General features: G+C 39.1%; 1 protein-coding gene across 2 annotated transcripts in view; it reads left to right on the top strand.

The window, feature by feature from the left end:
* Positions 1 to 16,808, top strand: part of LOC148351777 (unconventional myosin-VI-like) — a 92,060-nt gene that overhangs the window by 54,781 nt on the left and 20,471 nt on the right. Inside the window, exons 26-29 of one of the 2 annotated variants that reach the window (XM_088353927.1) lie at positions 1,344 to 1,552; positions 1,622 to 1,700; positions 11,416 to 11,576; positions 13,363 to 13,413. In XM_088353927.1, the coding sequence (XP_088210053.1) occupies positions 1,344 to 1,552; positions 1,622 to 1,700; positions 11,416 to 11,576; positions 13,363 to 13,413 (500 nt within the window). The remainder of the gene's footprint in view (positions 1 to 1,343; positions 1,553 to 1,621; positions 1,701 to 11,415; positions 11,577 to 13,362; positions 13,414 to 16,808) is intronic. The other variant, XM_088353928.1, reaches the window with a different exon arrangement.

The raw sequence follows: 16,808 nt of genomic DNA, 5'->3' as shown, positions 1-16,808 counted from the left end.
CCCCTCAATACCACATTACTCCAATCAAAGGTGTTCTGTCCTGAACAGCTCTGCTATTAGTAAGATACAAGAAGAAATAAAGTATAAGGGCTCTTTCAACTCAGTTGGTCATTATTAACATACTTAATGGAGCAATATTTAACTTTAACTTTTTTTAAGGACACCTCAAATAACTGTGCGGAGTTTGTATGTTCTCCCCGTGCTTGCGTGGGTTTCCTCCGGGCACTCCGGTTTCCTCCCACATTCCAAAAACATGCATTTCAGGTGAATTGGCCGGTCCAAATTGTCCCTAGGTGTGAATGAGCGAATGAGTTGTCTGTCCCTGTGTGCCCTGCGATTGGCTGGCAACCAGTTCAGGGTGTCCCCTGCCCACTGCCCGGAGATGGCTGGGATGGGCTCCAGCCCCCCCCCCCGCGACCCTAATGAGTATAGGCGGTACGGCTGATGAGATGAGATGAATATTTGATATCCACTAAATCATTTGTCATCTGCTAAATCAAACATTTTTTTAGGTTCGAAATAATATTTATGGACTGTATCAGTACATGTAGTCAGATAGTTCAGTCAAACTTATTAACCCCTTAGCATTCCGACTGCTCGCAGAGAAGCAAATATATATATATATATATATATATATATATATATATATATATATATATATATATATAATATACCAATTATTGTTTTTTTCAAAAACTAAACAACACTCAAAATGGGAAAAATGAACGGCCAGGGGAATAGTCAAGTCATGTTTGTTTGTATAGCCCTTAATCACAAAGAGTCTCAAGGGGCTGCACAGATCCAAGAATATTGCAAACTATTATTACAGACTATTATGACACCATCCCCTCATCTAAAGCCTACATGAGAGCAAATAATACACATATTATCAACATAAAATATAGGTTATTCATATGCTATAGAGTAGAAGTGTGTTTTAAGCTTAGATTTAAACATTTCCACTGAGGTTGCAGATCGAAGAGCATTCCACAGCACCAGGTCCCGGAATAGGATTTCCTTTTTTTACCTTGTTTACATCGACTGTGAGTGAATTTAAATCATACCAATTGAAGGCCCTTTGACTAGAGAACATAATAATGTGTCTTGACTGCTGCCAATTATTACATTTCGTTTTTCATTGTTTTAATGGGCGTTTTGTCTCAAAAATTGTTGTCAATAAAAAGGACAAAAGCTCCAGACACACTGGTTTACCCGACACTTTAATAATCTGGTTCAGATGGTCGCATTTCACCAGATGAACCCAACAAGCCTTGAAAACAATTTATCTGAACCGAACCTGAAGTTCACTGATTCTTCTTGTGACCTTCTCTTATCCCCAACAGGGTTCCATAATGAACAGAAAGGAGATTGACGCTGAGTACCAGGTGTTGGTGAAGCGCTCAGAGCAGCTGCTGTCCTCCATGCAGAAGAAGAAACAGCAGGAAGAGGAATCTGAGAGACTAAGACACATTGAAGAAGAAATGGAGAAAGAGAAGAAACGGCGGGAGATGGAAGAGCAACGGCGCCATCAAGAAGAAGAGGAACGACGGCTGTAGGTTGCCACTAGAGAAACCATCACAATCACGTATTTATTGTCTGAATTTGCATTAACTCGTTTTAGGAAATCGGAGATAGAGCTCAAACGGAAGCAGGAAGAAGAGGATAGAAAAAAGAGAAAGGACGAGGAGAAGGTTCTCCAGGTTTGGAAGTTTGTCTGTTTTCCATTAAGCATAAAAAATCACGACAAGAGTGCCACAAATTATTTTTGTTGAAAATAAATCAAAAGACTTTCCATAAAAACAACATCATGTTCCTCAACTCTCCTAAAATACTGTAGAGGATTTCTTATTTTTTTCACAGTTTCACTACAATTTGCCTAAAATTTCAATCATAGACATACCCAAAGTAAATTAAATGCTGTTCTTGAGTTTTTGAAAGAATATGGGTGGTTTTGGTTTAAAAAGTAAAACTTTAAATTGCTGCAAGTGCTACTAGCATTGAGTTGGAACACACAGAAATGGGTTTTATTCCCACCTGATTTTTTATTTTTATTTTGCAATCAAATGCCTGCAGCAAGTGTCTTTGCTGGAAAACAGGTGGGACAATAGCTTGTAGTCTTACCTAGTACCTTGTCAAATTTGATCACAATATGAATATATGTTTTTTTTACACTTTTGGTAGGTGTAGGCATTTCCAAAAGTGGCTATTTGGAGACGACCAGTTCACAAGACTAAAAATTTTGCATTAGTGCATTTTACTTTGCCCAATTTTTAGGCATTGTGAAGAGTTGTAAATGTTTTATTTTCTTTTGAGGAATCAATGATTGCGCACACTTAAACATAATAATGTTGGCTAAAAATGAATCACGATTGGCTTTGCGCATGTTTACTTTTAGCTCTGATTTGCATAAACACCATAAATGTGTACATATTTATGTTGGGAATTTCATTGGCTAACCAGGTGTCAATCCATTTTTGAATCAAATTGGTCATGACGTGCTTTTTTTTTTCCAATAATGGCCCTCATAGGTTGTCACAGGCTAAGGACCGTGAAAGAAAAGCTTGCAATGAGCCAATGGTGGTGTCAATCAAAAGTTCAGAGGCTAAGGGGGAATATTGAAAATAATCTGAAGAGTCTGTTTATTTTTGATTGGAAGTAATGAAGGCGGATTACACCGAAGATTGGCAAACAATGCAGGAATGCTTTTAGGCAGATTTTTTTTTTCTCTGCATTATCGTGGAGTGAATATTTTACACGGTCGAATTCACTGGATTTTTGTGAATGTAGCCACACCATATTTGTACCTAATCGAGTCATGGGTAAAAGTTCCCAGCACTTTTGGGTGAGCTGTGATGAGTATATATATATATATATATATATATATATATATATATATATATACATACAATCTAATGCAAAAGTTTGGGCACCACTGATCAATTCCTTTATAAATCATTGGTTGTTCTTATCAGCAATTTCAGTTAAATATATCATACAGCAGACAAACACAGTAATATCTGAGAAGTTCAAAGGTTTTACAGAAAGTGTGCAATAATTACTTAAACAAAAGTAGGCAGGTGCATAAATTTGGGTACCCTTTTTGTTTTATTGATTTAAATACCTTTAGCACTAACACAAAATTTGTTTGGTAAGCTCACTGACCCTTGGCCTACATACACAGGTGAAGCCAATCACGAGAAAGGGTATTTAAGGTGGCCAGTTACAAGTTGTTCCCCTCTTTGCATCTTCTCTGAAGAGTGGCAACATGGGAGCCTCAGAACAACTGTTAAATGACCTAAAAACAAAGATTGCTCAACATCATAGTTTAGGGGAAATGTACAAAAAGCTAGCTCAGAGATTTCAGCTGTCAGTTTCCACTGTGAGGAACATAGTGGGGAAATGGAAGGCCACAGGCACAGTTCTAGTTAAGGCCCTGAGCGGCAGGCCAAGGAAAATCCCTGATAAGTAGAGGCGAAGAATGGTGAGAATAGTCAAACTCAACTTACAGACCAGCTCCAAAGACCTACATCATGATCTTGCTGCAGATGGTGTCACTGCGCATCGTTCAAAGATTCAGCACAAGCAGATGCTGTATGGGAGAGTAATGCGGCAGAAGTCTTTTCTGCGCACATGCCACAGAGTCGCTTGAGGTATGCTAAAGCACATTTGGACAAGCCTGCTTCATTTTGGAATAAGGGTCTGTGGACTGATGAAACTAAAATTGAGTTATTTGGACATAACAAGGAGCGGAATGCATAGTGGAAGAAGAACACAGCATTTGAAGACGAACGCTTGCTACCCACAGTAAAATTTGGTGGTGGTTCCATCATACTGTCGGGCTGTGTGGCCAGTCCAGGTACTGGCAATCTTATTAAAGTTGAAGGTCGCATGGATTCCAGTCAGTATCAGGAGATTCTTGCGAACAATGTTCTAGAAACGGTGACAAAGCTGAAGTTGCGCCGGGGCTGGATACTTCTACAAGACAACAACCCCAAACACTGCTCAAATTCTATGAAGGTATTCATTTAGAGGAGCAAGTACAATGTTCTGGAATGGCCATATTAGTCCCCAGACCTGAATATTATTGAAAATCTGTGGTGAGATTTAAAGCGGGCTGTCCGAGCTCGGAAACCATCAAACCTGACTGAAGTGTAGCTGTTTTCTAAAGAAAAATGGTCAAAAATATCTTAAATACCTTTGTCAACGTTCCGATGACCCGCCGGAATGTTCATGGGTTAACCTTCCCCTCAGGAGTACACTGATATGGTTTCCGAGGTATTTTCAGCATAATAAGCAAAATGAAAATATTCAAGGATTTGTTTGTCCACCAGTTTTGAAGTTCACTCTTGATTTTGAAAAAGTTCACTCTTGTTTGGTGATGGATATGCTTGATTTGAGGATTTCTTGTGACCGTTCATCCAGGTTTGTGCAACTTGTCTTTCACTTCCGTCCAAGAACGTAGTCGATTTCCTGTCTTTTGATGTTCCCAAGTCAGAATGCTGATCAGACTGAAAAAGGCAAACAAGATTATTGAACATCACACGTCAAAGACTTGACTTTTTATTGTAATTAGTGGCGCACAACGTGATGATATCACGCTGTAGCTTAATTAGGCCTTCCCGTGGCATCAGCACTGATTCATAGCTAGACCAATCATGCCAACAGCTAAAAATATTGCCAGAAATACTCACAGTAAGCACAATCACTGATGATGTTTTTGAGTTTTTTTGTGACCATTTAGTGCTGGGGTTGGCAACCAAAAATGTTGTAAGAGCCATCTTGGACCAAAAAATAGTCTAATTTTTCTTGGGCCACAAAAAATCAGAAGCCTTAAATAAGCCTTAACAGGAATGCAACACATGCTGTATGTATCTATATTAGCCTTCTGTCAAAATGACACAAAATGAGTGTAATCGCATTCTGTGGAGAATGATGCACCACCTAACTCTGTTGTGGTATACCACCTCAAGTTTTACCTCATTACAATAATAATGAAAACAGTAAGTTTTCCTTGCTTTGAAGCATAGCGTGCCCCTTATTTGGGAAACCAAACAAGTGCAAGAACACAGCATGCAATTATAAAAAACAAGAACTGCATTTTTTTGAAAAGTAAAGGGAAATAAAATGTAGTTTATACAGTTTGTTTGTTTTTTGTGCAAATGTCAAACAAGTCAGTGCATGGGTAAATCACAGCAGCATTCTCCTCTCTATCCTTTGATACCAAATTAACGCATCCATCCTTGGGCCTGACCAACAAAAGTCAAATGATATCCTTAAGTGTCATTCCCAATATATACTGACAAAAATCAGAAATCACTTCAAAAAAACAGCTTCTTTGTTACTAGACAAGTGCCTTTGACAGGATTGTTTCAAGAGTGTAGCGTTCCATTATGGCGCTGCCCCTTTTAAAGGGGTGGAGCCTGATCTCCACTGGCACAGCAAAGATACGCCGAAGTAGTTGAAATAGAAATAAAAAGAGAGAGAGCGAGAGAGAGATCGACCGACCGACCATATAAAAAGAAATATATTTCCCTGCCCCATATTTTTCAATTTGTAAACATTTTTTGAAAAGCACAATGGAGCCACTAAAGAGCGGTGTGTGGCTCCTGTGCCACGGGTTGCTGACCTCCGGTTTAAGAAGAAATATACCAAAAGTTTTACATTAGCTTTCTGGAGGTCAATTTGTAGAGCTCTGAAGTGTTGCCATCAAGGATGAATCAGGAGGAAGAAGCAGGTATTGGGTTAATTATTGTCCCTGTTCAGCTTTTCAGCTCTACTTTCATATACACTTGTGTCCTTGTACCTCCTCCTTGCTTTTAAACGGCTAGAAACAATGCAAGCGATTTATGTCGTCCATCGAAATAATTCACAGGCTCTTTATTTGTTTTCTGTCCCCTCTGCGCAACATATTAGCTGAAATAGTCTCACAATTGTTATTCTTCCTAATCGGACATCATCGGAAGTGACTTTAGATTAAACCTCAGTGTGTATTTTGCCCAAATGAGGAGACCCTGGTTCTGACCTTTAAAACATTCCCACAAGGGTTCCAATGTGGTCTTGATGGATGATCTTATTCCCTGACAATTTTCCTCTAACCGATTGGCCCTTTTGTGTTCTCCCAGGTGATCTTTTATCTGCTTTAGTTTCATGTGGTATTTGTTAAAACCATCAATCCTAGCCTGGTCAACTCACTCATGATTTGCCAATATGTTGTTATTGTTCTGTCCTTATGCCTTCATGGATACAAATTCTAAATGTTTTACGCATTTCCTTATGCAACTAATCCTCTCTACAGCAACCATTATTACCTTTTTTTTTTGTTTGTTTCCAGTTACCCACAGCAGGAAACGCGTTACAAATGCTGCAAAAGACAGGAATGTTGCAAAATAGAAAACACAGAAATGCTAATACACAAACTCTGAAAACTAAGATGGTTATGCATAATTATAGCATTACTAAATTAATGAAATGGTGTCGATATTCAATTTCTTTTTGCCGTGGAGAGTGGAATGTCTTTCTGGGAAAAACGCTGAGCGAACAAAACTAGAAGTGCGTTGTCGGGTTTTGGGGCATTTTTCACAACTAGGGCAACCTACCTGAATGCCTGTGAAAGATGGTGGTCACAGCTAAACTCCTTCCCAATTGGGGTGATAGACACGCAAACGGACAAAATATATATACCGTATTTTCATGACTATAAGGCTCACCGGGTTATAAGGCGCACCCCCCAAAATATTTGTGTATTTTCCATCCATAAGGCGCACCAGACTATAAGGCGCTACCGTGGGAACGTCCACAGAACAGTCAGATAGTTTAATTAAACCTATTAACCCCTTAGCATTCTGACAGCTCGCAAAGAAGCAAATACGTGTCTCAGACATGCACAAACACGGTGTCTGTACGATGTCACCAATCACTCAAATGTGTCTTTCAACATATCATTAAGAATTAAACTCTTGGGATTCAAAAGCAAAGTAAGAATTTCATTGTGCAAGGGAAACAAGGTTCTTTACTGTGCAGATGACAATAAACACTTTGAATTGAATTGAATTTCAAAACATCAAGATCAATCTGAAACAAGATACTGGGAAAATATAAAGCCAATGTAGCTCACCAAAGTCGTCTTGCAGCTATCACGTTCAATAATAATACGCAACCATGCTCCTCTTAAATTCGTGAGTGTAGTAAAACAAACCGTGTAAAATGTTTACTCACTCCAAAACACACAATAATTCGGACAAATAAAAAAAAAAATCCACCGAGAAGCATCTGCATAAATAGACGTTGCTTGTTGCGAGCTGTCTATTTAGCCACATAATTCCTGTTTACAAAAAGTCAAGTCAAGTCATTTTTATTTGTATAGCCCTAAATCACGAAGAGTCTCAAAGGGCTTCACAGATCATAACACAATATTACACAGACTATTTTTCAGCCGACGAGAAGAGTAGGTTATTCATATGCTATGGAGTAGAAGTGAGTTTTAAGCTTAGATTTAAACATTTCCACTGAGGTTGCAGATCGGATCTCAGGGGGAAGAGCATTCCACAGCACCGGTGCCCGGATGGAGAGCGCTCTCGAACCAGCAGAACACTTCTTTGCTCTTGGGATCACCAGAAGACCGGCACTCTCAGATCGTAGGCTTCGGACCGGGACATAGGGGGAAATCAGATCTGAAAGATAAGAGGGAGCAAGTCCATGTATGATTTTGTATAATACCAAGAGAACCTTGAAATCACATCTAAAGCTAACTAGGAGCCAATGCAGGTTAGCCAAAATCGGTGTGGAAGAAAGCGGTTCTAGTAATTTTCTTTACATACGTTTTAAAGGATAGATCAGGGTCAAATATGACCCCTAAATTTTTAACTGAGTCACTCTATGTGATGTGACATTTGTCAATGTTCACAGCAGTTTTTGAGAATAAGTCACGGCATTTAGATGGACCAATGACTAACATTTCGGTCTTTTCAGAGTTAAGACGCAAGAAATTGAGTGACATCTACTCTTTTATCTCAATGAGGCAGGCCTCCAAATTTCCACAGTTTAGTGTGGGAGATTCCTCCAACGGAAGATATTGTTGAGTGTCGTCTGCGTAGCAGTGGAAGCTGATATTGTACTTGCGAATAATATCACCTAATGGAAGCATGTAAATACTGAAAAGAAGGGGGCCAAGCACTGAACCCTGCGGAACACCAGAGGTAACATTAAAAGATGTTTTCTCCATGCCATTGGCAACCTAACATGTGATTCACATTAATTTCTTTCGGCCAATTGCAGGCTTTGTTTTGCCCCGCTTTAGCCTATGCGAGCCTGTAAATGCTAAAAAAGACCCGCCTCCTTTACCCCCGAATAACTTTAACGAATAGTGACCAAAATAATGGTGACAAATAAAGAAAAAATCAGCCGAGAAGCATCTGCATTGATGAACGTTGCCTGTTGCTAGCTGTCTGTTTAGTCCCAAAATTTCTGTTTGCCAATGCAGACCTAGTAAAAAATGTTTTCTCCATGCCGTAGAGCAACCTAACGTGTGATTCACATTCATCTTTTTCGGGCAATTGCAGGCATTGTTTTGCCCCGCTTTAGCCTGTGCTAAAAAGGACCCGCCTCCTTGATTGACACATTGGTTAGGAAATGAAACGCCGGTATAGATAGCCTGCATACACCGGGGACTAATTTTATATACTTAGATTTAAATCCAAACAAAAACATTATCACCACCCTTGCTTTGTTCATGGTTGACAACTGAAAAAAATGCTAAAGAATGACGCCATAAGTTTTCCAGGCCACTAAATGGTGCCTGAGGACCCCTCCTGGAAAGCCAGATTAATATTTTTTGGGCTTTGTCAATGCATTATCTGTGAACACAGAATATTTTGTGACATAACAAAATTGTCTTTATCATTCCCGCCCATTGAGTGCATTTGTAAAAACATGATATAACAATTCAATGTTTCAAGATTCAATATTTCAATATTCAGTATATCAATATTTTTTGTGAGGGGGCTTTAAGTGCTCTAGAATCTAGACATTTATCATGACAATACATTCAATAAATTGTGTATTATTTTATGCCCCCTAGTGGTACAAACTGTATTCAGTAATAAAAAGCAATATTGATTTAATTAATAAGAAAAATCCATGAATTGCCCTTTATATACAGTTAATCAGAATTTTTTTCAAATACTCATGGGTTGAGAAGTTTGTCTGTACTTGATATAACATGATGCTAACGTAGGAACCCTTAAAACCAGGTTCCTCAATAGTTTGTATTCTTCCTTGTGCTTTGTAGCACTCGTTTTCTATTGCAGTACACAATACACCGACATGTAGTGGTCAAATATTACAGAGTGTACCTTTAAACAAATAAGAACAAAATGCCTTACTCTTTTAGAAGAATACAATAAATTTCTAACTTGCATTATATTCTTAGTTTGCAGTTAATCTCTGTGTTTGCCTATTTACTTGGTAGGATTTAGGTGCTGCTCATTTTTATGTGTTTGCATTCCTGTTTCTGCAACCTTCAGTCACCATTTTTTCCCCCAAAACTTCCCAACCATTGCAAAGGTGTGCAAAAAGTTACTCTGCTCTCATTTATATTTTGCTGCGTCAAGGGCTCACATGATGATATCTTGGCCCCTTCAGTACTTAAAATCTTTGTGGTGTGGTGTCATTAAGAAAGTTCAAAGAGAGAGGCTACGTGATTTAGCTCCACTTTAGAATATAAAAACTGCGCACTTGCTCTTCTGAGGGCCACACTAGGTTTTGTTGGGAACCATAAATTTTCTTCCTGGTGCTTTGTGACTGTGGAGTAGCTCAACACTCAGATCATTTCGTGTTTCTCTCTGGTCGCGTGGTCATAGCTGCTGATCTGACCATCTAGCTGCATGAATAATACATTATTGGCTTAGTCATTCATATTTAAAGCTTCTTAAAGGAAATGACCCTATGAGGACTTTATCAATAGCTGTAGAAACGAGAGAAACGATTCACGGGTCAGTATAAATCATTCTGAAGCTTTGGGTGATTTTTCTCCCTGTGGGACATTTTTTTCTTGTACAAACTTGCAAATTCAGGAAAGTTTTTAGAGCAGGGGTCACACAGGACTAACGGCATTATTGATAACGACGTTATTTTTTCAGTAACGGGGCAAGCGAACTAATTTAGTACATCTGCCGTTTCAAGGCTGTTATCATTACTGACAGTCAAAAACGGTGCTTTACTTTGGCTGCAGAACCTTTTGTTTTCAGTGTCCTGATTTTCTGGTCTCCTCTAATTTGTCTTTTCAGATCATGCTACTATTCAAAATAGTGACTACCAGATAGTTTGACAGCGATAATGACTAGGTTTCTTCATTTTCCTCATGTTGAGGTTTTTGAGTTTTTCCTTGCCCTCATGTAGGTTTTAGATCAGGGGATGGTGTAATAATAGTCAGTGGTTTGCAATAATCTGTGGTCTCTGCAGCCCTTTGAGACTCTTTGTGATTAAGGGCTATACAAATAAACATGAGTTGTCTTGACTAGTATTTACTAATGTGCCGAAAGAAAGGCCATCAAGGCCTGATTCACGAAAAATTAAAGCACCCCGACTTGTGTCGTTCGCGAACAAAAGGTCTCTATGAGCTGGCTCTTGGAATTGATTGGTGGGAAGTCAGCTCCCTTCAATCAGCTGGTTCCTCCCAGGATGCTTTTTCCTCTTATGATTTTGTTATTGTATTATTTCTTTTGTTTCTATTTTCTATTGTTGTCTTTTTCTTCACCCCAACCCATTGATACTGTTACTACGGTAGTCGGGCATAGTGCTCTGTCAGATCTGTTTATTGTGCGGTGCGCCCATTGTATGTGTTAAATACAGAAATCAAACCAGCTGCAGAGACTCCGCCTTTTATCATTTTGCGCCCTATGGTCATAAAAATACGGTAATTAAAAATCAAACATACAGACAAACATTGATATCTTTTGAAATTTAAATACAATAGAATATTTATTATGATTTATGTATTTTTATTATTTATTACTGTCCATTTAACTTTCATATTAAAACAGGGGTCTCAAACTATCATCCTGAGTGCTGAAATTGGCCCCTGTTCCGCGAGTTTGGAACCCCCTACGCGGAAGTCTTCAGCAGATTACTTTTATTTTGTTTTTATATACAAATAATCTCTTCCTGAGTCCTAGAGTGCATTCATCAAGGGCCCTCCTAGTCAATCTCTAGGGTTAGGGTTGTCTTAGAAGAATTATCAAACTGCATTGCCATGTTTGTCTAGACTCTAGACAAATGATCAATAAAGCTTTCCTAATAGTGGATTAATAGCTTTAATCAGGCTTCAGCAGACGTAGTTTTAATTGTTATATAGATTCTAGCAAAAGGGCGACCAAGCGTATTAAGAAGTTTATTTCTTTGTGTGTGTTTTTTTTCAAGGCCGAGTTCGAAATCCAGTTTGCTCTGGAGCATGAGGAGCAGGTCCAGCGGACCGCCATGCTGGAGCAGGAGAGACGTGACCGGGAGCTCGCCATGAGGATCGCTCAGAGCGAGGCTGAGCTGATCACTGAGGATGGGCAGATTGACCCCAGTCTGCGCAGGTATTGGAATGGGGGGAAAAATACACTGCCTTGCGAAATGAATGAAAGTTCGATTTTGGTCTCATTTGAACAGTGCACCTTCTTACACATGTTATTTGTGTCTCCCATGTGCCCTCTTTCGAATTCCAAACGAACCCTTTTATGGTAATCTTTCAGAAAGGGCACTTTTACAAAAGGGCACATTTATGTAGAGTACGACCAATAGTTGTCTTTTGCACGAATTGCTTTCACCTCAGCTGTGTATGCCTGTCGGTTATCCGATGTTATCATTCACCTCTTGGTTGCCTCTCTGATTAGTTTATGTTGTTGTTTCGGATGAAAGTTTAAAGGGACGGCCAGATCTTTGTAGGTTTGCAGTGGTTTTATGCTCTCTATTCTTATATAGCTCACACAGGGCTCCATTAGTATTGTAAATCTTGCAAAATCTTTTTGTATCCCGATTCTGCGTTGAACATTTTCACAACTTTATCACAGACCTGCCATGTGTGTTCATAAAACTGTTCTCCTTTCACAGAGCTCTACTCCCATCACAGAGCAGGTGCATTTAAACTGGGAGATCAATACTAGGCACTGTGTTTAGACACAGTGGAGCCTACACACCTAGTGTAATTATAAGCTCACCTCTCACTGTGTTTCACCTTGGGTACTTTTGGTAACCATGGCGATGCTCAATGATCTGTGGTTAAACCAATCACTAAATGGGTATTTAAAGTGTCTTCTCGTTAGACCTAACTAACTTCCTGAGAGTATAGTAGTATGTGTGTGAAGAGCACAGTAGTGTGTATGAGAATATAGTAATATGTTTGAGTAAGTATAAAGTGTGTCCATAAGAGCAAAGTTATATATGTAAAGAAGTATAGTAGTGTGTGTGTAAGAGTATAGTAGTATGTGTAAAAGTAAAGTAATGTGAATGAGAATATAGTAGTATGTCTAAGAGAGAGTATAGTAGTGTTTGTTTACGGGTAGGACTGCCTGTATGAGAGTTTAGTTGTGCATGTGTGAGAGTTTGTTTTGTGTGATTTATTTCGCAAACACCTTCTCATTCTTGTCTGATATTGGTCGACGTCATATAAGGTGCTGGTAATTTGTTTGGGAGGTCCAAAACCCAAGAGTCACACTATGGCCCAAATTAGGACAAAAGGGTTTATTTGTGGGAAAAAGGGATGACCAAGGCCACTAACGCTACTGGACAAGCTTAAGTCACATCACACAAAATGTGCATTGATTTACATCCATCCATCCATTTTCTGCACCGCATATCCTCAGTATGGTCTTGGGGGTACTGGAGCCCATCCTATCACCCCAAACTGGTTGCCAGCCAGTCGCAGGGCATACAGAGACAGACAACACTGTTCACTCATTCACACCTATGGACAATTTGAACCAGCATATTTGACATGCATGTGGGAGGAAACCAGAGTGCCCGGAGGAAACCCACGCAAGCACAGAGACAACACGCAAATTCCGCACAGGATGGCTGGTGGCGGGATTTGAACCCATGATATGTTAACAATGTTTAATATCATTTAATAATGTTTTTAGCATTAGCTAATTAACATTGTTTGTTATCCTTAGCCATCCGACAATTCCCCTCCATACTAGAATTTTACCTTATGATCCCCACCTCTAAACGAATTGATGTCTCGCGGGGGTCTACTTTCTATGGAAAATGCCCATGGCTGCATTAGTTTGACAAATAAAATGAAAGGACAGATATCAACACTCAAGATTTACAGTCTGTCTGTATTTAACTGCTTCTTTTCCTACTCCTTCTGCCCTGTCCTAGCGATGAGGCTTTTTTGGATCTTCCTATCTCTGCATCCTCAGCCAGAGCCATGTAAGGACAACTTTGGAATAGTTCAAAATGCACTCCCTCATTCCCTTACTTGAGTGTCCCGATCATTGTCCCATCTGTCTTTGAGCTACTCTCAATAGATGAACAAAGTTCTTGTTTAGATTCCACCAAACACACAATCACGTATCAAATGTAACAAAAGAGATTTTGATTGGAAAGATGTGCTGCTCAGAGGATATTTGTGTTTGATCAGAGGCAGACGGAAGAATATTTACTTTGCGTGTTTGCGAAGTTCTTGCTCATCGACGTTCAGGTGGCATGTCTGTTGGGGGGGGAAAAATAACCACTCAATATGCGTGCAATTGATTTGCATCTTAATCCTGCTTGAATCAGGTGTTGATTGCGTTCAAAAAGAACAAAGTGTTCTTTTTGCCGCTGCAACCCAGCAAAAGGATGATAAGTAGGCTATGTACCTTTTTGGAAAAGATGAGTACTCAGTAGTACTAGGACTTCATCCATCATCTCAGCATGTCCCCAAAACACACGTAACTGGGGACTGTTTTTGTGCTGTCGTACAAACAGTTTATTTTAAATCTCAAATGTGGCAAAGTTATTTTTATTTGCATCCTTCCCAACTTGGAAGGTGCCATTGACCCCCCTTGGTCCCCAACCCTATTAAAAAAATACAATTACATTTTGCACAATTTGGTTCCTTCTGTACAAAACATTTTTCAATAGTTAAATATGTAATACTGCTAACTTCTGATTACTGTATGTTGGATAATTACAATTTGAAGGGTTGCAATTTTGATACCATAACACTGTGAACTGTTTTATCCTACTCACTAACGTCAGACTCTTATATCTGTTCTGTCAAATTACAATATCACAATATTAAAAATAACAGAACAGAAATATTATGACAGAAAAACTACAAAAATACAACCACAGTAATGCTACAAAATACTACAGAAAATCTACAAAAATACTACTATGAAAATACTACAAATATATTACTGCAGAAACACTTAAAAAAACTACAGTAATCATACAAAATACTACAGAAATACTATAGAAATGCTAAAAGACAACTACAACAATACTACAAAACTAAATATCAAATTTGGTGCTTAAAACAGGGACCTAATATATTATTTTGCTTTAATTGTGTGTGTTAACAAAGAAATTTTATGAAAGTAATTAATTTAAAAACATAAAATAACGAGTAGATGTCTGTATGTATATTCTTTCATAAATGAAAACCTTTGCTTGGATTGGCCCATTTATTTTTTAGCCCAATGTGGCCCGAGACTCCAAAAAGTTGCCCACCCCTCCTGTAATCCATAATTGGTGAGCGTGTGGTCGTTTTACAACCACGGAAAGGTAATTATTCAAATTTAAAATGTGTTTATAAATCTTCCCCTACACTTGCACCTTATACATGCACTCTACGTCCATGTTTTTAGCTTTTACATGTGTGGTCTTGTATTCCAACTGACCAAAATAATCATTTTGGACTCTGTATGTTCCCTTGCTGCTCTAAGGGAGCATTTCCTATTAGCAACAGTAAATCGCTTGGCTACCTTGGCTTGTTTCCTGCTTGCACACTCCTCATCATCATGTCCCAGCTCCACTGATTATGATGCTCCTCGTTCTGTTTCCATGTTTTAGTCAGTGTCAATTATAAATGGTAATCTAGACGATTAAATCTACCATCCCCTTCTCTTAGTCATTAGCAGCTGTAACTAGAGGACTTAATTCCTTTGTATTAGCGAATTATCCGCCGCCACTCTGCGGGACAGCTCGTGAATGTGTGCTCAGACCTGCTGTGAGCTGTCTGAAGGTCTGCGTGCACCACCCGTTTGATTCATAAACGAGAGACTTAATGTCTGCAGATGCAGCGTTCTCAAGCTAGTTGTAAACACTGAAACACTTTGCTGCCTATGTTGGTGGCAAAGTGCTGCGTAGACCCCCTGCTGCCATGATTGTAATCTGCATCAAATCCATGTAAAGCATCTTTTTTTGGTTTGGGTTTTTGATTTGAGGGTATCCATAATAAGGATTATTTTGTTGCAGTAAACAAGAACCAAAAAAGAAGTAAGCATGCATAAAATGTGTGTGCTAGCTAACACAGTCGACATGAGCTTGCGGGAAGCCTTTATAACTTCATTCAGCGCAGTCAGGGGTTAGGCTGCCCTCCTGCAGACTTCTGGAAAGCCGCCAATAAATGAAGAGATTGTCTAGGACAAGGGTGGGTAAATATTACAAGTTGCAGACTTTGTTAAGTGAAAAAAATGGCGGAATGGGCACTCAGTAAGAAAAAAATATTGATTGATTTTTAGTAATTTTTTTATATGTGCCAATAAAGAGTCTCATTTTAATACTTTGACAATGCATGATAAAAGATTTTCAAATAGGCATTCATTATTATTATGCAGTATTTTCTGGACTATAAGCTACCCAAAAATGCCAATTTGCTCCTTACAACCCAGTGTGCCTTGTATACCACAACATATGGCGGATAAGATTGGAAATGCATAAATAATTATTAGTATCCTTTTCCATACGAGGTTGTTTGGTAATACTGTATTTGAGCAACGGGTGTGCAAGCTTTGATCAAATTGATAAAGATCGCTGACTTAACTTGCAAAACATTGTATGCAACAGAATTCAATACCCAAGTACTGGTGGTGAGAATGCCAACACCATACCGCTAGACAGCCAGTGGTACAAATGATTTATGACAACGCATTGATCATATCTCATTATAACACTATTTTTACTCACAAATAGTGATGCGCTCCTTGGCTCGATTCCCTGAAGCCTGTGCCGAGTATTTTATATGAGTGGTTCATGAACCGCGAGTCGAAGTGTGTGGTGATGATGTAAGCGGTGACGTAAAAAGTCTCGCGAAGCGGGTGTACACCGTAACTGATTCAGGAAATGATTTGTTAGCTTTGAGGGTCATTCTAACTAAAAGCAGGTTGAAATATTCTGCAAAAAGAAACCCTTTGTCTCCAAAAAATATTGTTTATAATTGAAAATAAATAAGCGCTTTATTTTACCTCCCTTTTCACTTGTTGCATAAGCATAAAGTGCAAAGTAAGATTCATGATACACTCTTACTCTCTTACTCTTTTCTATTCTGCTTTTCCTCACAAGGGTTGCTGGGGGCCTGGAGCCCATTCCAACTATATTCTGGAAGTGGGAAAGGGACACCCTGAACTGGTTGCCAGCCAGTCACAGTTACACAAGCATATTATACATTTTTCTGTCCACATGATGGCGTAGTTGGGGTAATGAATAATCTTAACGCCCCTACGTGTGCGTGTGGAGCATTTCCCTTGAGGGCTTCAATGCTTTATGGGGCTTCATTTTGCCATCACTGCTCAGGACGCCCACAACACTGATTTGCGCAGTTTGTTCTGATAGGGGCG

The sequence above is a fragment of the Urocampus carinirostris genome, chromosome 15, assembly GCF_059441175.1.
Source record: "Urocampus carinirostris isolate Australia breed hairy pipefish chromosome 15, RoL_Ucar_1.0, whole genome shotgun sequence".
Classification (NCBI taxonomy): domain Eukaryota; kingdom Metazoa; phylum Chordata; class Actinopteri; order Syngnathiformes; family Syngnathidae; genus Urocampus; species Urocampus carinirostris.
The sequence above is the reverse complement of the archived record's forward strand: the minus strand, read 5'-3'. Positions and strand labels throughout refer to the sequence as shown.